Raw genomic sequence first — 20,276 nt, 5'->3', positions numbered from 1 at the left:
CAAGCAGGGACAGACACCCACATCCACACACACAAACTAAAACATCACCCACAAACGCAGTATATGCACCGGCTGAGTGTTCTGGACATAATAGGCGCTGCTGCTTGGTCAGCTGAACCTGAAACTGACACTAAATAACGTGATGGACTGGACAGATGGGGGAGAAAGATGGAGGAGCTCAAAAGTGGATTAACAAGATGGGAGAGGAAAGACGCAACATGAAGAAAGATACACAAAGAGAGAAATGGGTTTTGCTGTGAAGAAATGAGCGCAAAATTTGAGAGATACTGAAACATCATTACACAATTTGAGATGTTGTGTATTGAGCCTGTCATTGGCAGCCCATTAGCCAACCTCTGGGGCTTCAACCCCCCCCCCCCAAAAAAACCCTATAGTTTCACCAAAATACCAAAACTTTGTCTTCTGAAGGTGAATTTTCCTAATCTCACTAAGTAGTAAGCAAGTAATTAAGGCTCTTTGAGTGATAAATGGATGTTATATCCTCTCATTGAGTGTTCAGTAATATAAGAGTCATGTCATATGACACTTTTTATGTTCTGAGGACCATTGAAATTAAAGTGAGAGGCGAGACATACTTCTAGAAAGACTCCAATGCAAGGGTGTCAAACTCATTTTACTTTAAGCACAGTGATGTTTTTGCCACGGAGTGATTCTTTGCACCATAGAAGCAGCAAGCTAGTGGGCACTAAACAGCTGTACCACCTGAGACACAGGGCAACAACATGTCCAGCTCATTTCATCAGGTCACTTTACCCATAAACACTGCTGTAGCACAGCTCAGATGCTACTATTATTACTACAAATGTCCAATGGGCCAGGCAAGGTTTTAATACTTTAATACTTATAAATGGCCTGTGTAGAAATTTAGGTCCATGGATCTCTTTCCTATTGCCTCCCCGTTTTTAACAGTTAAGGAATAAGAATACAATCTGAAATGTTCTTAACAGTTAAAGTCTCTAGAAAAAAAGGGCAATATCAATATGTCACCAGTTTGTAATGACAACAGTGAAAAGGCAGAAACATTTGGATTTGGCAGTACAAAAAAGCCAACTTTCCACACATTCCACTTAACTTCTGTATGTGAAATGATGGCATTCCATCACTACACTGAGAACGGCATTGGTTTCCATTAAAAATAAGTGATTATATGGCTTCCTGCAATGTCCATATATTGAAAAGTCATCTAGTCAGCCAAACCGGAGTGTGCACCATGAAGGTTAGCATTTGCCCTGTGGCACATGTTTACCAGCACGTCTCTAAGGGGTTAAGTGTGCTGTTAGAAGGTACACAGTCTTAGAAACCTGTATTTAGTCAAAATGAGCTTTTCATTCAATATCACACTGAATTGTATATGGATCCTATTAACCAGGCTAGCTGGCCAGATCTAATGCTGGCTGTTAACTTACTGAATCTACCCTCTGGTCCAAATATAGTCATGTACAGGTTCAAGATAACTAAGACAGTGAGAATGCTGAAGACAGTTCACAAGCTAACAGGTGACATCACGGGGGCTACATTAATCTTTTATATACAGGCTGGTGGTGATAGCCTACACACGAACAACAACAACATAACAGATAAAAAGGCTTGAGAAATGTTAACATCAGTGTGACAAGCACCTCAGCACCTGCTTACACATAAACACTGACATTATGCGATTGATTCAGTGCAGAAGAAAGAAAGGTAGGCATCATTATCAACTGCAAAAGAAAAGTACTTTTCATCATGAGAACATGTCTAAATAAATATATTTCAGCTGGATCATCTTGTTGAGACTGTCAAAAAAAAAACAATTTTGCAAAGTAAAGCCCAAACAAACCTAATTGTTAAAATAGCAGCAGTGGTTTTGTTTCCTATATGTCAAATCAGAACTCACTGGGGTTATGCTAAAGAATAAAAATTTAATCTATGCAACTTTCAAAATTTCACCCAAGGAGAGATGGTCAGAAAGCAGGTACGCTACGTTTGCAATGGCAGCCATAAAATGACCTGTGAAGAGGCTGTAAAGAGTTCAGAACATCTGAAACACCGTGATAGCAACACTGCTGCAAGTAGTGAGAGCTGAAGAGAATATAGGCTGAAAATAAAACAGAAATATAAAGTTTCGTCAAAGATCAAATGAAACACCCATTTATGCTTCCTCAAATATGTAGAGGGTACATATAGTGTACCATTGGTAAAAAGAGCAAGCTGTTCTTTAAAGCTAAAGCGAAAAATCTGGCTTCGACTGATAAAAGTTGTTAAAAACAACCAGGGACGAAAGCTAAAACTAGACTCTACAAAAAGTCCAAAATTTAGGATAGAGGCTCAGTCATAAAAGGTTAACGGCCATATTTTTGTTGCACTTTGTGTCTCTTCTCCGCAAGATACTGGTTCCCACCTACTGTTTCAAGGTAAATCCTCTAGTACAGAGGAGGAAGGACAATGAAGCAGAAATATAACAAGTTCTTAGCTCTGCAGAAATATATGAACTTTGTCTGTAAGAGCCACATTACTATTAGATACATCATTATTATAAATGTGTACAGTATTTAAAGACAGGCCTTAGTAGCAGGAAATAGTTTTTTAATGTATTTTGAGATGTTTTTAGAAATATACATCTAATGCAACCTTTATAATCTGTTGGACAATTTAAACTTAGCATTAGTGGTACTGTCTGTAATAATAATAAATAATACATGTTTTATTAGTCCTCAGTAACATTTTAATCATTAGACTAATCTATTTGGCCTTTTACGTACAATGCCTAAGAAATAACTTTATCTGGGTGAAAAGGAAAGTATGTTAATGGGACTGTGTTTGTATAGTTATCTATATGAAGATATATAATACAGATCTGATTCTCAATTTTTAGATTTTAAAATATGGGTTGACTCAAGCATTTCTTGCCTTTAAAGAAATGGAGACATTAATGATTAATTTAGAAAAAAAACTGATTACATTTTTAATTTCGTCCTACTAGAAACAATAAATCCAAGTCTGACTGAGCACAGCATGTTTTTCAGGAGGAGCTGGTTATTGTGGTATTTTATCTGAGCCGGGTCAACAAGTTCAACCATAATTTTCTGGCGCCATATCTTAACCTCCACTGTTTATCCTTGACTGAGTGCTTGGCATCTTTGTCTTCACCCTGAATTACTTCATGGCAAACTGCAAAATGATAAAATTGCTGGGTAAAAAGGTGCAAAAAAATAGACCGTTCACCCCTTGTTTCCCTCAGGAAAAAATTTAAATACACCACAGAGAGACAGCGAGGTAGTAAAGACAGAAAGAAAAACACTATAGAAAGAAAACAAGAAAAAGAGATTGGTGAAAACCCATCAGTAAATTTGCTCAGCTGAGGTTGTTCAGGTGCAGTGAAATACTGTCTGTTCATGCTTTGGATGATTAAAAAAAGAAAAAGCGCCTTTTTAGTAAAGTGCAAACAGAACATGAAGAGGAATGGGTTTGTTTTAGCCTCGTTAGTGTTGACAGAGGTGTGAGTTATTGAGTTAATAACAGCTCTGCGTGTTTGTGTGTGAAAGCCATGCGTTTCAGCCGTGAGACACACAGAAAGAGCCACAGGTGACTGGAAAGCCAAAGTAAACCGAAGGAGCGTACATGCAATTGTCCAAGATGAATGCAAATGAGTGTGTGTTTCATATGTGTTTGCACCTTTTCTCATTCTTCTTCTCTGTCGGATAAAAGCTTTTGTGTTATCCGATAAGCCCTGTAGTGGTCGTTGTGTGTGATGTGATTGCATGCATTCAATAATTATCTGTGCTTTTTTTCTACCAAACATATATTACTCCCAGTCATCATAAATATTCTTTATCTGCTTCTTTCCCCTTCGCTCTCGCTGTTCTTCCATCCATCCATCCATGCATCCATCTCCACCCACCAACACTCCTTTCTGAGGCACATTAAATCCACACAACTGAAGAATAAATATGCCACATTAAAACATAAGATATGAAATTGATTCATTCTTTCCTTTAAATAGCATTATGAAAACAGGAGCCTGCCATTAATCAGCAGCAAGGTGGGAACTGATTTTTTTGCAGGCGGAGGCGTGCGGCGTGCAGATGCTAGTTGCTGCGGGCTCATCAGCTTTATGATGTAATGGCAGTATTTTATAGAGGTGGTGCAAACATCGATTTATGCTGATGACTTTGCCTGGGTTCCATGACTCGCTGGAAAGCTCTGATAAAGTTGGGCTGTAGAGGAGGTGATCTTTAGCTGCAAAAGGGGCCCACGTACACCATGGGGTGGTGGCTTTGAATGTATCATGGCTGCATGTAGTATGGTTGTTGGTGCCAGACAGTCTGACGTTTTCAGAAACTACTGATCTACTGAGATTTACCTTTGCTACCATCTCAAGGATTTACAGAGCATGGTCGAAGGTAAAAATTCGATTTGGAAGAACTTTGAACTAAAACAACCACTCACCGCAACCAAGATATGCAGAAGAGCATCTCTGAACCCACAACATGCTGAAAAAACATCGATTTGGTAAATAAATCATCATAGATAAAACTGGGTTAACTTAAGCAACTACCAATGCATTGTTAACAATGTTAATGGTTACTTGATCAAAACATCTGAGTCTCATGCATTCATTTCTAATTGTTAATAGAAATGATTTGTTTACAAAATAGGGAAGATGAACAATTGCTTTCGAACAATTCTGAATCATTTTTAAGCAGTAAACCAATTGAAACTGTGGCGTGCCATCGAAAAGTTTTCTAATCTTTGTCAACCATGAACTGTTTCAGCACTGCATATCAGACAATCTAATCCAATAAACTTTACACATACAGTATTCACTGCAGCCACGGAAAGTTTGAAAATTTGTAAATTTCCAGCTGAAAATGCTCTCCAGAGAAAGAAGTTGTAAAAAGTTCATATGGTTTCTGTTTTTCTCTGCGACTGGACTTTTCATCTTCTGAGAACAGAGACGATAACACAGACGAGTTTGCATGGACGTGTGCGAGCCAACACATTTCTTTCCAGCTGTGACACATGGAGTTTGTATCATTAACCCATCCCTGACACTGACAGAGTTCTGCTCAACGTACTTTTCTTTCTGTCTAAAGAGTATAATTGCAAGTCTTTAGACGACAAAAAAGTTTCCAGCTGTGACATACGCAGTCTCCATCACTAAAAGAGATTAACCGAGCCCAGACACCTCGCCATTTGAAAATGTTAATGACAGAAGGCTCTTGTTCCAAGAATACCTGTAATTGCAAGTCTTCCACAGATGGAAATAATGTCTAAAGAAAAATCCACCTGGAGAATTTAAGTTCATCCTTGATGTGTGGATGACTGGGTGTGTAAAGCGCTTTGGGGTCCTTAGGCGGGACTAGTAAAAGCGCTATACAAATACAGGCCATTTACCATTTACTATGCAAGAAGATACAGTATTTTTCCATATGGTAAAATGATCCCATATGGTTAAAGTGAGCATGAATCATCAGTCAGCTGATGAATGTTTGTGCATATGAATACGTTTATTTTAATCATGGCTTTTAGAACTGATGCTCATGTAATTATATTCCCATGAGAAAAGCAAGTGATTCCCTCAGTTATGTTACCAGACAATGTTTTCATGCAAAAGAATGGTGAAGTGTACAGATGTGAGTGGGGTGTATGGAAAGCACAGTACAGTGAAACTTGACACCAAAGTTCAGCTACTGAATACTGGTTACACAATCACTTGTTCTAAATATTTGTTTCTGGTTACAGTAAAATGATTTTAGTGAGATGTTACCCATCAAGTATGATCACAGAGTTCTGTGACTCTGACTACTGTATATAAAGTAACCTGATTCAAATTTCATTGTAAGAACCATTGTGATCACACTGCATCACCTCTGATGTGTTAAAACAACAAGACTTCAAACTGAATATGTTTTTGGGGAACAGGAAAAGTTGCAGCGAGGCAAATCTGGTAAGCAAGGGAGACAGCGAGCAAAAAATGTGTTAGAGTTAGTGTGTGCTCCCCCCCCCAAAAAAAGACTCCTGCGGCTTGGATGCTTCACACTGATGGATCAGCTCTCAACAACAGTGATGAATCTCAACATGAAAATTGGATCAGTTCGACAAAGAAAAGATGCTTTTCTGCAGTTTCAGTTTGTGGCTCAGAAAGAGCAAACTAAAAACAGCATTCATGCTGGAAGGGTCCACAAAGACATATCACTGAATGGGAAATTGGCTAGATTCAAATCAGTTGCTGTTTTTTTAATGTTCAGACTTTTCAGAAACTGGTGCTGAAATGGAATTCACAAATATATAAAATTGCTGTCTTATTTAGTAGTACTATGGCACTTTTCAGGACTGTAGTCAGAGCTCTCAGTCCTCATACCTTCACACTAGGGGTTGATTTAAATCAATTTTAGTTTGAATAATGCAGTTTTGATTCATTAAATCCTGAATCGATTTTTAAATATAAATGTATTTTGCCAGAAATGCCAGAATCTCAGCTTAAAGCTCACAAAACTATTTGAACAACCATCAAACAGCTAAAACAGCAAACGATTAAAGAGCTGGTAAACGGATTCAGCAAAAAGATGTAAACACAAAGTACGACAGCACGTACGCGGGTATGTCGTCGGGTGCTCAAAATTGACATCTCACAGATTCTGAAGTTGCAGGTTTTGTCAAATTCACTGAACCAGCAGCAAAAGAAGATCAAAACTATGCTTGAATTCCCTCCTACTTTGGCAGTTTTGCTTCCACCACAATAAAATCGCACTCCCTGCACAGCTTTCTCTCTCAGTGTACTTCGAGACAAGCAGCATCAGGTAATGTTCATATGTTGAATCATGGTTTTCTTCTGTTTTTGATCTACTGCAGGATATTTTTAAGGTGGTTATCTGCTATAAAAAGCCAGGCCAGAAAAATCTCCTTCATGTTTTTCTGTGTTTCATCCTCAGTTACTTTGACACAAAGGCATCTGCTTCGATGCTCGCACCTCTGAAGTCTCACAAGTGTCAGCACTGATAAATGATCAGAATTATAATATTTTTGACTGTCTGAGTCAAAACTGAATCGAATCAAAACCTTGTGAATCAGAATTGAATCAGTTATAGAAATCAGTGACGACACCCAGCCCTACTTCACCCCTCACAGAGTAATCAGCCAGGTTCTTCTTCATGGCTGATTGAATTTGAGACAAAGTGTCTCTACAAAAAACAGTCATCTCACTTCGTATGTATAGATAACAAGCAGAAATACCAATTACCTTGGATTGAATATAAAATGAAAAGCTCAACAGTGGTGATTGGATTAAAACGGCACACAGCATGACAATGGAGAAATAATGGTTCAAAGCGCAAATTGTCAAAAAAGCGATCCAACTCAGATAATGTAAAACAAGCACAACTCAGTCACCCTCCATGCATGTATCCTCCATCACCTTTCTTTCCTTGCAATTATATGTTAATCATTGAATCGACACAGCTCCCCATCTCTCCTCTGCACACCAAATCACTGCTCAAGTGTGGAAACAACAGGTGCTGTGCTCCTTGTTCGCTGTCTAAACATGGCATGAAATGGGGTGATGATGACTCTATTTGTTGCACTGCATAAGCAGGACAACATAAAATAGCGGGGCAGGATGGAAATGTTCTTTTTCTCTCATTAATTACACAATTATGCTAAGCTGCATGCCTGACTATGAACCAGATGTTGTGTAATTAACCTCAGTGTGAAGATAGCGTTCTGCTCCATTGTCTCTCACCTTCAAGAATGAAATGGAAACCAGGCAGAGAGGCAGCGATAAGGGAAGGAACTCCTGAGGTTTCTGCAGGCACATGAGCCACACTGAGCTCAGCCAAATCCAACGCGGCCAAAACGAAACTAAAACTAATTAAACATCAGGTGCAGATAGCCCTCTTCACTATTGTTTCTGTAACCTTCGGCTCAAACAATGTGAAGAGAGGAAACCTTAAGCAGGAAGGGGAGATACGTGGAGGTGGACGGGATTTTAAATTGAAGACGTGAATCGATATATTTCCTGCATCGACTTCATCGACAACACAAGGGGAACCATTTTCCAATAGATCTACAATGTGATATCATTTCAGTAATGCTATTTGTTTAATAAAGAGGATGTTAAAGTTTAATGCATCTTTGAACCTACAAAAAGTTGAATGTTGCAAAAAAAAAAAAAACAATTATTACAATAAATATTTATTAAAGTCTATGAATCTCTCTTGATTTAGCAAACATGCCGAGGACTCTAGTAGTCTTTGTTTAAACTTCACATCATCTAACAAAGCTTTCAATGCACACTTGTGCACATGTATCGTGTTTTGATAGAAGAGTTTTATTATTCATGTGGCTTTTATTCTGACTAGCTGGCCTCTTGAACGCCATCAAATCTCCTGCAGCATCTGTCACGGGGCTCCACCGTGGCTTCAGATGTGGATGACAAAGATGGCTCAGGAGTAAGAGTTCACTTCCCACAATGCATTGCTCCCATCAGGATTATTTATTTGCCGAAATGAGTAACATCAAGGCAAGGTCACTTAAATTAGTTTGTTCTGATTTGCTGCTCCATGCACCTTGTGTAATGAGATAATCTATTGTTAAACAACTTGCAAATAAACAATGTCACAGTACATTACACTAGGCACATTTCTCTTTTTTTAAGCAAAGATGACACATCGATAGTTTACTAGGGCATACAGGGAAAAAGTGCAACACATTGTTGTGCATAAACCTTTAGCAATATGTTTCCATATATAAAGAAGAACTCTGGCACAAGTTTCAGAACGACATGCTCTGACTAAGGTAAGTTGTGGTTTATCAGCAAAGCAAAGATGGCCTTTCTAATTGCAGGATGTTGCAGACTCGGTGAAGCTAAACTGAAATCCAGCAAGTTAAAATAGGAAGGTTTAGATCTCACCTTTGTGAGGAATTCTAATGTCAGTGCTCAGGCAAGTATTTGCAGGGTTTTTTTTTAGTCTCCTGTAAAATCTGAGGCTCTAAATCCATTTTATTGACCTTTTATTTAGTCAGCAGTAGTTTTCACTCATGCTTGGTTGCTTAATGAAAAGTTGGAATGGACCAAATTGCCTGATCCCTCCATGCAGTGCCAAGCATGGAAAGTGAAAGTCAGTTTCTGATTTGGTTGTTGTTTGAGCTCTAGACTGATTCAAGATGCAGCACTAAAAAAATTTAAGGCAGGGAGATGATCAGAGGTGTGTGTGTGTGTGTGTGTGTGTGTGTGTGTGTGTGTGTGTGTGTGTGTGTGTGTGTGTGTGTGTGTGTGTCCTAATCCGCCTGGGCAGATTGTTATCCTGCCATCCAGGAACAGATAAACATCAGAAATGCAAATCAATAATTACACATTGTGACTATTTCACAAACTGCAATGAGACTGCATTGATATTTTAATTGCCGTTTTGTCTGTTAATCAAGTGGATTTCACTAGCGATGCGTCCATGGATGGTCACATTTCTTTTCAATCCACAAGTTTCTTGTGAAACTCAAGAACAACAGAAGTAATGCAAAAAACAGAAGTAACCACAAACTCTGTCACCTTCTAATGGCCTCAACCAGTTACCGGAACTGCCAGAGTCTCTGTTGTAGCTGCATTTCTTTATATTTGAGGTCGTTTTTGTGATATTCAACAAAGTCCACAAAGCTTGTGACTTAGTGGTGACCCGTATTTTCCCATGGGGGCAGCCTTCCCTGTTTTCAGTACAGCTCCTGGAGAAAAGCTAGACCTTATAAAGTGTCTGCTCAGCAGTGTTCAATGTTGTAAAATCAAGCCAATCAATTTTTCAATATGCTAGACAAGAGACAAGGTAGAAAAATGTTTCCCAATCTATGAACCAAATTAATCCCACTCGTTCGCCATAACCACATCTTTTAACCCCACACTAGCGGTTTCATTATGGCCTGTTAAGGGTTTGAACTTAGATATATTTGTTCTTCTCAGATTCGCTGAAACCATGAAGCTTCCAACCAGCTGAACTAGTTTAACCTTTCTTTTTTTTCTTTCTTGTTTTGATATTTTCAAAAGCTCTGTTTCTCTTATTTAGGCTTAAGCTGAACTAAACCTGTCACAGCTCGGGAGGGAATGTGTTTGGGCTGTTAGTGAGTGTACTGCTGTTAAGGAAAGGGGTTATTTTAACAGTATGCAGCACAATACTGAATATATTTTCCCACAACTGTTGGAAGCAAACATCATTGTTCAGAATGCAATTCAATTCATTTCTCAGAAATGTTTCACTCTGGGTATTTGGATCCACTTGCCATTCAGTCTAATTACCACTCCACAGCCGATCTGTCTCTCTGTTTATTTAAACTCGGCAGGAATCACAAAACAGAGGTGACACCAGTATTTGAACAATAGCCTGCCGGAGAAGGGCACGGCTGATTTGGCAGTTACCATTTCACTGAGAGTGCTGCTTTCATGTCCTTTGCTCTCTTTGTACAAGAGGCTGATAGGAGCACTGGGGCCAGCTGCCTCTCTCAGGGCCCCTACTCCACCACCCAGACTGCCTCTGGAGGACCCTTCAGAGCCAGCAGATGAAGGTGAGGCGCCAGCATGTTGGACAATCACAGAGCAAGCCTGTTCTCACACAGGACAGTTAAGTGAAAAGTGAGCTATTGAAACCAGCTGCACTCTCTCCCCCTCAGCTTCCTATCTTCCCTGAGGTGTAAAATGGATGTTTTTAAGGTGAGCTGTGTTTGTCTACATCTGCTTGGCAGAGCATCTTAAAGACAATTTCATGTCGTCCTGTTTTCTTGCAAACCTTAAAGCCTGAGGGCGCCTGCAACATCACAGAAAGACATACGAGTGTTTAATTTGTTTTCAGTCATTTCTATCAATTGCTGTGGCCCACACACACAAACACACTGGATGTCTGCAAATGTCCACTTAACACCATTTGCTCAGCAGCTCACCCACAGTTCACTTAGTACAGCATACTGTATTTTGTAGATCAATCTTTGAGCAGTTATCTTCTTTAAAAATTAAATCTTTTGTTTAGTTCTGTTTCAGAATGCCAACACACTTCTTTGCTTGGTCAATAGAAAATAAACAAACAGCCATTAGTATTCACACTGGCTTCAGTTCAGAGTCAAGGGAAGTTTGACTCTTTCTTCCAACCTTAAGGGCTGGAAAATATAATCCAACACAGGAGTTTTTATACACCACTCTGCATTCAGTCATTAGTTATTAATCTCTGACTCCCATCCACACCGTGTCTTTTGTCCTGTCCTCCTCCTCCTGCCTCCAATTGGGTCGCAACAAATGGCTGCCTCTTCTGAGCCTGGTTCTGCCAGAAGTTTCTTCCTGTTAAAAGGAAGTTTTTCCTTCCCACCGTCACCAAGTGTTTGCTCATAGAGGGTCATCTGATTGTTGGGGTTTTCTCAGTATTATTGTAGGGTCTTTACCTTACAATATAAAGCACCTTGAGGTGATTTTCGGTGTGATTTGGTGCTATATAAATAAACTCAAATTGATTTGAATTCAAATTAATTGAATTGAATTGAATTAAGATCCAAAAAAGTGCAGTTTCTCTAATAACCACCTCAGGTTGTTTTCAAAAGAGGGTCAATATCCATAGCCTACAATAATGTCCAACTGTTCAGCAGAAAACACAACCAATTTAAAAACAATATAAAAAGACAAATACAAAAGAATCATCTTTTTAAACTTTACTCAGTCATACTGGTGACTAACATGGAGACGGTGTCCTAGGTGCCTGCAGCTAACAGGTGCCTTCCCATCTTAACCAGTCCCTGAACTGGACCTCTCCCCCTTTTTTGTGGAGACACACCTGTTTGACACACCAATGTGACACAGTTATAAAGTCTATGAATTAATATTGATAAACAATATGGAAACATTCCACCCTCCTGGACCAGAAGTGACAGTGGTTGTTTGTGCATAATTTGAACTCTGCTCAGATCCACCACACACTGCTGCTATGGCTGGCATGTACCTTCTGTAGCTCATTGTTTTCTAATGGCTACTTGAGAAACAATGGTATAACCACACTGTCATTCTGTCTGAACTGTCAAAGGTCGATTATTGACTTGGCCATGCACTGTGCTTTAGGAAGGCTCTGTGTATTCCAAATAAAAACCTTAATCATGTCACACTGTCTTTTTAAGCCTCTCCCTCTCACCAGACTTCCTTGTAGCTCTCGGTGCACTATCCCAATAGTTATGGCTTTGGTACAAGTGTTCTCAGTTATTGGGCCACCAGCAGGGATTACATGCCTAACTACATGGGAGATCTTTGGACTCCATCACTAATATCTGTTTTACTCTTTTGTTAAAGGAACTTGATCGCTTACTACATGGACTCATGTGAACAGTTTACTTTGATAACCTGCTGATGCTGATGATGTGAGATAATTCTTATCACAGTTCTTCACAACTTGAGCCTGATATTCCAAGTAGTTCAAAGGAAAAATCCAAATTGCAATTCAACACACAGACACAGTGTCTAGATCATGTTTTGCATCCACACATATCATTTCCACAACAGCAGCCATGACAGAAGGTCATAGGGCTAACAAAGTCATAACAGTATGAAGTCTGCTGATTTGCAAACACAACAAGTGTTAGACATGTCTTTTATCCATTGCAATGCTAAGAATTCACCCACATGTTCAAGTCCTCTTTGGTTTTGTATATTTCTGTGTTTGTGCCTTTGTTCTGACCTGTAGCAGCTCCTCTTGGTCATCACCAACCTCCAGTGCTACAGTGACCGAGGCAAAGGGACGACTGGCCATCTGCTGTCGCTCTCTCATCAGCTGCTGTAGAGTGAGATGGGGGAAAAAAAGAAAATAGTTTTAATTTATTTATTTTCATGGATTTATTTCTGACAGATTACTGTGTCAGAACTCAAACACAGGTTGTTATTCTTTTACTGGATTTATCCTTGAGAAACTCTACAGGGAACAGCTGAAGGTTAAGTGTTTTGCTCAAGGGCATCCTAACAGTGCAAACTAAATGAGATTAAAGTGCTTCACAATTTCTCCATTGCCAAAAAAAACTCCCCAAAAGCCAAATATGTTAAGGTGGTAAGAAAGAGAAGTAACAGGGCTAAGGAGTAATACTGACAAAAAGGATATCACTGGAAAGAAGGCCAGAAGTAACGAAGCAGTAAGAAAGAAGCAGGTAGATGAAGAAAAATGATAAAAAAGAAAGGAGGATTATGAAAATATAGGTTTAGGAGGAATGGAGGGGGGCAGAGATCAAAGTAGATGCTTGCTAGACACACAGGAGGAAGGCAACGATGAGTGGGGAAAAGCAGCTGGTGGGGGAATGGTGGGAGTCAGAGGGGAGGAGGAGGAGGGCAGGCAAACTTCATTAATGAGGAAATGTCAGATGAACAAAGGCAGACAGCGAGGCCTTCATCAGCATGAGGTCCAAACGCTGACCGAAAACACAAACAAAGATACAGCACAGCATTTAAATGAAGAATGAAAAAGAAAGAAAGAGAAGAATCCTCCCACACAAAGTAAAACAGAGACACGCACCATCATCAATAAAGCTAAGGAGTCCATCTACACCTGAAAAATAACAACATGCTCACTGCATCTTCATCTCCCCTCTCCATCATTAGCTCGGTTTCCCAGCTCTTTCCAAATCAATACGGACATGTTAATGGGGTTTTGTTTCTACATTTAGCTTGGGGTTAGCCACCTGTTTTACACACAGAAGAACTCATTTGTAGCCAATTACATGCCAGGCAATAATCAGTATGTTTCTGGTCGTTTTGGCAGAAATTCTGCCTGATGCAGGCTGTGACATGTTAAGCAATGTTGGGAAGACAGAGGGATCGATCAAGTTTTTGGTCTCTAATGTGAATAACCTGAACATTGGAGGAGTTTGACTTAGGATGCAAAAACACTCACAGTAGGTCGAAGTAAAAAAACAACAAAAAAAAACACTTCACCACATCAGGATGCGGTGAAGAGTGAAGACTTTTCCTTATACTTCCTCTCTGCTTTAAGTCATCCAAGTACACAAATATCAGAAACAAGCCCAAAAGAAAAAGAAAAGAAAGACATTAGGAACAGAAGCACTGCGAGGATGTTAGAGAATATTTGAAATTGAAAGAAAAAGAAACAGATAACGAGGCATATCTCCAGCCCCCACCCGCCTTGTGACCTTGAATTGGACAAGCAAAAGAAAATGGATGGATGGCGATAAAGAAAAAATGAAATGAAAGGAGCAAAACCAATAAAAGAAGGCAAAAGCACAGCACTAGATTAAGAAAGAGAAAAATAAAAACAAATTAACAACACAAGGTAAGGACAGGACAGGAAAAGGAGAAAAGCAAAGGAAAGAGAAAAAAGTGTAAACCCCTCCTAAATATCAATGGCTTCTACACTCTGCTACACTTCTCTAAACTGAAGCAGCTCTCCTGCTGCTGTGTCCTCTCCTGTTGATGAGAAAAGGCTGCACACTGACATTAACTGGCTGTCAGGTGTTGTGCTAGCGCGCCGCCGGCTGCGCGATTGCCGGTGTCAGACTCTTTAAGCATGACTGAATAGTACACCTGTAGCTACATCAGCACAGTCAGGTGCTCCGGCGGCGGCAAGCGCTCTGCTAGCACGCTGCCATGCCGGCTAATGTGATGTCTTTCCTTGTTAGCTGTCACCACTGTGGGAATGCTGCTCACATGACAGCGAGTGCTTGCTAGCATCGCTGTTAGCCTCCTGCAGATGTCAGTTTAGATTTGTAAAAGACTAGCTGAGTAGGTGTGTGTGAGAGGAAGGGTGTCTGTGTACTGGAAGCTGTGGATGAGGTAAGAGATCCCCTTTAAGCGTTTTTAAACCTTTATGAGTGCGTCAGGATTTGTTATACTGCTGTAAAGGCAGGATAGGTGGCAGGGGGAAAGAAATAGGCCCAAAACTACTGAAAATAGGGTCCAGAGGTGCATCTGTTAGACACAGAGACATTTGTTAATCACCCTGATTAAGTTTTTTTAAAAAAGGATTTATTTTAAAAATGTAGTGTGACAGACCTGTGATCAGCACCAAACCATCCCAGGCCTTTCAGATTGCATATTAGCCCCCTTGAAAAACTATTCATAAGTAACACTCAGACTCATTGGCACAATTTTGAATGTGAAGGTCACTACTATACATGCAAATGTGCCTCTAGTCTGTACTGTCTGGAGTAACTGAACCTAAGTGGGCGACGGTGCTACGCTGTTGGTAAGTAATGAAATGTCAGCCATATTTCTGGATTTCGTCCGTCACGCTTTAGTGTTGATTTCCTTTTTGTTTTCAGAATTTAATAATAATGGATTGCATTTATATAGCGCTTTACAATTCCACTATTCATTCACTCTCACATTCACACACTGGTGGAGGCAAGCTACAGTCACCAATAGGCGGTAGGTGAAGTGTCTTGCCCAAGGACACAACAACCGAGACTGTCCGAGCCGGGGCTCGAACCGGCAACCTTCCGATTACAAGACGAACTGCTAACTCTTGAGCCACGATCGCCCAAACATTTACAGTAGTCATTTGTTGTATTAACAGTATTCATGTGCAGTTTACCATTATGCAAATCTTGAGAGCTTGAAAAAAGACAATCTATTCTTTAGGTTTGCAAAGATGTTTCACTTCTCATCCAAGTGGCTTCTGACTGAAAGGCCTTTATGCAAACTTATTAAGCTTATTCAGCTTCCAGACTCCTAGTACACCAAAACTAATATATCTGATAAGAAGAACCACCGTCTGGCCAATTAGGATCTCAGTGTGGTGAATAAGCTGGATTGCTTCTGTTTTATATATTAGCCTAGCAATCCTAGCTTTGGTTGGTGGTTCACTAACTATCCAAAACTTCACTGCTATTTCATTTATCTATCTTTGTTTAAAGCTTGAAAAACAAAATCATATGCTGTATGCTGAACGCATATCCCTCATCCTAATAAATTATCTTTCGATTTACATTATTACTTTTTGTAACATCGGAGTTTCTACCACTTCTTATTCTTAGCTGTGCTGGTATTGGAAAATTTGGGCTTGAAAATTCCTAATTAATTCATCCTTAACTGGATCCCTTAACATTTCTTTAAGTTTCCAAAATTAAGGCTGTTTGGTTTAGTTTAGACAAGGATTACGGTGTGAAGAAGACATCAGACCATTAAACAAAGTCTCCTTCCTGATAGCTTTTACCGCAGTATGGTAGCTGAGCTGTTTATACACCGTTTGCGTGCACCCATGTGCGAGTTTGTGTTATGCGAGGTGTTCTCTCAGCTCTTTATTCCCTCAAGCTGTTGCTCCTCTGTTAGTGAGATTAGACAAACTGGTCAAGGTGAGCCGGGTCACATCTGCGTGTGTGAGCGCTGCAACCTGATAAATGAGTCTAGACAGTGGAATTATGTTTAGACATAAAAAGTGGGTTTAATATTCATGTCTGGGGTAAGTTTTCAAGTGTATTGAAGATGCAAGTGTGTACTGCATGTACGTGGTACCTCCAAACGTCTTTATATATACACATAAATACAAAGAAAAAATACAAATATACATTTTGGTCAGAAGAAGACCACTTGTCTGTCTATGTCTGTGTGTGAGTGCTTGTGCATGTGTTGCGAGTTTAATGCCCTCTTTGACAAGTCCTTGAGCAGGCAACAAGGACAAGACAGCGGCCATCTCCTCTGTCTGCCCGTCGGACTGTAAATCAGCCATAAAACAGCTAATTAACTCTGCTGTGCTGTAAACAAGCAGTGCCACACCACACACCACCGAGATGACAAAAGAGGGCGGAGAGCAAAGAAAGCCTATGTGAATATGTGTTTAAGTTACAGTTAGAAATATTATCCAATTTTCCTGCAAAGGGTTTAGCTGGGTACCTGAAATCCCAAACTAAATCAGAGAAAGACACAAAGCTGATATTTTTCAGCCATCTCAGTTGGACAGACAGACGCATAAACAGCCAAGAGAAAAAATGAAGTCAATCACATGCTGAATTATGTTTCACAGAACACCGCTCAACCATAGTAGCACCTGCAAGCTCAAACTGCCAGTCCTGTTAGGCTGGAAATATCTGTGTATGTGATGTTTGTTGATTTCAGATCTACTCCTGTCTAATGATGGGTTTCATAGCACCACAAGTGTCCCTCTTCTACTGTGGCAGCAGTTAAAGCTCTGTGAGGGCACAGCTATAGAAAGGTTAGTAAACCCATCCATGTATGTGGGTGTTTGCATTGTAGGTCTTTGTTGGGGGCGTGGGGGGTGTAATACAACACCAAGCACTCAGTAACCATCAGCCCCTAATTGGTAGTACTACAAAAACAAAACCAGCATGCGTTTGTCAGTGTACACGCAAAGCTAATGAAAATCCACAAACTCCAAGAGAGACCAGTGACATACAAAGGCAGACAACCTGACACTTTAACAAGGGAAGAGGGGAAGGTGGGACTACAAACATAATAGGAACTGACTACCAGGAATATAAGCACATGAGAAATGAGACAGGTGGGAAAAAATGGGGTGGACAGGAAGAAAAACAAATATAGGAAGTCACAGGAAGGTGACTTAAATGAATGAAAACTGTAATAACACCTGCAAATCATTGGACGCAAACAACCGCCGCTCAAAATGACCAATGCGGCTATCCAGTCTTTGGCAGATTATCGGCTCACTCAGTGTGATAAACCGGCCAGTCCAGCTAGACGTTTTTTAGTGATTGTTTCCTGTCCGTTATTTCCCCCGCTTCCCCAGCCCGCCTCAGATTTTATCTCATGTGCACCAACCCCCTTAGACAGACACCACTTATTTCCTGTCAGCTTGGACCACCACTCACCTACTGGCTATTGGCATTCATTTCCGGTACTGCTCCTCGCTCGCCCCCTGCCCATCCACCACCAGCCTCCTCTCGGACCAAGGTCTCCCCTACTGCCTCCTCCCCTGCCCGACTAGCTTGGATTCCAAGGATCTCATTATTACTTTGTGTACACGCTACCTGACACATTCTCCCTGGTTACTCTGCCCCGTCTAACTGCCCTCACCCGTTTTGCAGATTTGCCCAACCCCTTGCTGCCTGTCTCTGCTCCCCTGACCAGTCTCTTAGCCAAGTTAGGAAGACTCTTAAGGATGGCTTGTTTCACATGCATGGAGAGCTCCTTTAACCGCATCTTGTCTGTTCACACTGTGAGATTATTATATTAACTTATACCACGTTGTACCCCTAATTAAAGATTGTAAAATCATTATGTAGTTTTAGGTTGCATTTAACTCCTGACAACTATTAGATTTATTAGACTGATTTGTATTACATTAGACTGCTGATTTATTGTGAATGAATTAAATTGTTTTATGATGCATTATACTGCTGATTTATAAGAAATACTGTTTTCGGAGAATCATGGCCTTATTTGTATGATTAGAAAAGAACAGAACATACTGCACAGGAGGCGAAGGTCAAAACTTAGGCTCACTGAGAGAGAAAGAATGTGGATGTTTAGGTTTTATGACTTTGGAGGGGGGCTGACGCTATAAGAATGTGAGAAACTGTCAGACACTTCGAGATCTGGCGGACACCCTCCTGTGCACATCTCCCGTCTGGGCGTTTATGGTCGAAGTGTTGTAGGGAATAATGAGAATTGTATGGAATAAAGAGATTGTTGATTGAGCATTTTTATACACCGAGTGTTGTTCTTCCTTCAGTCCAAAGATCAAAGAATTGGGATATATTCAACAACACCAAAAACTTCCAAATACAAGCACCACACCTCAAATCAACCCTGAAGGAATTGACCACACCTGCCCATGAAGAAGCCTTTGAGTCAGTTGTCCAATTACTTTTGGTCCCTTTAAAAAGGGCGTCGCACATAAGGAGCTGAAACTCCTAAACCTGTCATCCAGTTTGACTGTGGATTGTGAAATGCTGTTCAGTAATATAAAGTTTTGATTCCTGCATTGAATGTGCAAATCTGTTATAAAATGAAGCCTTACTGATAAAGCAGAGGAGAATAGCATAGCAAGCCTCACATTTCCCCTGTAGAGGGAATGCAACATCAGCGTCCATGTCCCCACAGTCTATCTGTAACCTAACTAGATGGTTTCATCGATTCCACCAAAGGCTGCAAGTTTAGTTGTGATTAATGTGTTAATCAGAGATACAAGAGAAATCACCTCTTCTGGACAAGGCTTAATAACTCTTACAGACTGCTCCCAGTGCAAAGAATTTCACTCTGTTGCAAGGTATGCTTCAAAAGTAGTGTTATAACTAATGATAAGTGTCCCAGAATAAGTAGCACTTTAAATTGTAGGAAAAAAAACAACTTGTAGTTCTTATAATGGCTGCTGCTAAAAACTGATTTTTTTTTAAGAAATTGGTGTAAAATGTTCAAATCAAATATTCCCGCAGGCCTTGTTGAAACTGATGTTACAGAATCACCCAATGTCCCATAAAGAGTGTAATATAGTTCTGCTTGAAAGAGTGTCTACTGTGTGCCTCAAAGGGAAATGCAAATGTGCGAAGGAGCAGATGAAAAGGGTGACTGTGACAGTACATTTTATGGTTCAGTTAAGTTTTAATGTAAAATCTGGTCAAGCAATATGTGATTTCGTAAAATAAAGTCTTCTCTTCTGTGTCAGTAGAGCAGGACAAGCCTATTCATCCATTAGATGTGACAAATTACAATTTCAGGTTTGGAATCTTTTTGAGGAAAATTACAATAGGAACAAAAGTTGGTTATCAGTCCCTTGGCTACAGGAATAGCAGTCATCTGAAACTGATTTCGCCCCCTTTGATTATAAGCAAAGATTAAGAGAGTGATATGCTTTCATGGTGTTTAAAAATCACTGCTCTGCCTTTGATCTGGGTCTTGGCCTATTTGTGTCATTATGCATGTGAACATAATTATCTGTTTCGAAGAAGCGTGATAAAGTTCAGTTTTAGGTAAATTAAAAGTCCTTTTTTAGTAAGACAGTCCTTTTAAAGGTTTCCTTGTAAAGAATACATACCATCATCGTGCCTGAGTGGGTTTCCCCCGAAGAGTTCAAAGATATGAGTATTAATAAAAACTTCAACAATGAAAAGCAGTGTGAATATTTTTATCTGTATAGTTTTATGATAAAGAGTTGTAGTGACAATGGCACTGGTAAAGTGATGGATAAATTATTCTTAATGTTTCTGGGTAAGATAAGATAAAAAGGAAACACATCTCTGAGAACCATATCCAATCCTGAAAATGCATATATAGTAAGATTGACTTAAAATTGTGGATAATACCGCGGAAGCACTAGCTGGTAGTTGGGCCGTACGCGTGTCTTAATGCA

At 39.9% G+C, this 20,276-nt stretch overlaps 1 protein-coding gene across 3 annotated transcripts in view; it reads right to left on the bottom strand.

The window, feature by feature from the left end:
* Positions 1–20,276, bottom strand: part of atrnl1a (attractin-like 1a) — a 312,323-nt gene that overhangs the window by 41,109 nt on the left and 250,938 nt on the right. For all 3 annotated transcript variants that reach the window (XM_005935428.3, XM_005935430.3, XM_005935432.3), the window contains one exon: positions 12,690–12,785. In XM_005935428.3, the coding sequence (XP_005935490.1) occupies positions 12,690–12,785 (96 nt within the window). The remainder of the gene's footprint in view (positions 1–12,689; positions 12,786–20,276) is intronic.

This window comes from Haplochromis burtoni, unplaced genomic scaffold (assembly GCF_018398535.1).
Source record: "Haplochromis burtoni strain Fernald_Lab_line unplaced genomic scaffold, NCSU_Asbu1 Contig_106, whole genome shotgun sequence".
Classification (NCBI taxonomy): domain Eukaryota; kingdom Metazoa; phylum Chordata; class Actinopteri; order Cichliformes; family Cichlidae; genus Haplochromis; species Haplochromis burtoni.
The sequence above is the reverse complement of the archived record's forward strand: the minus strand, read 5'-3'. Positions and strand labels throughout refer to the sequence as shown.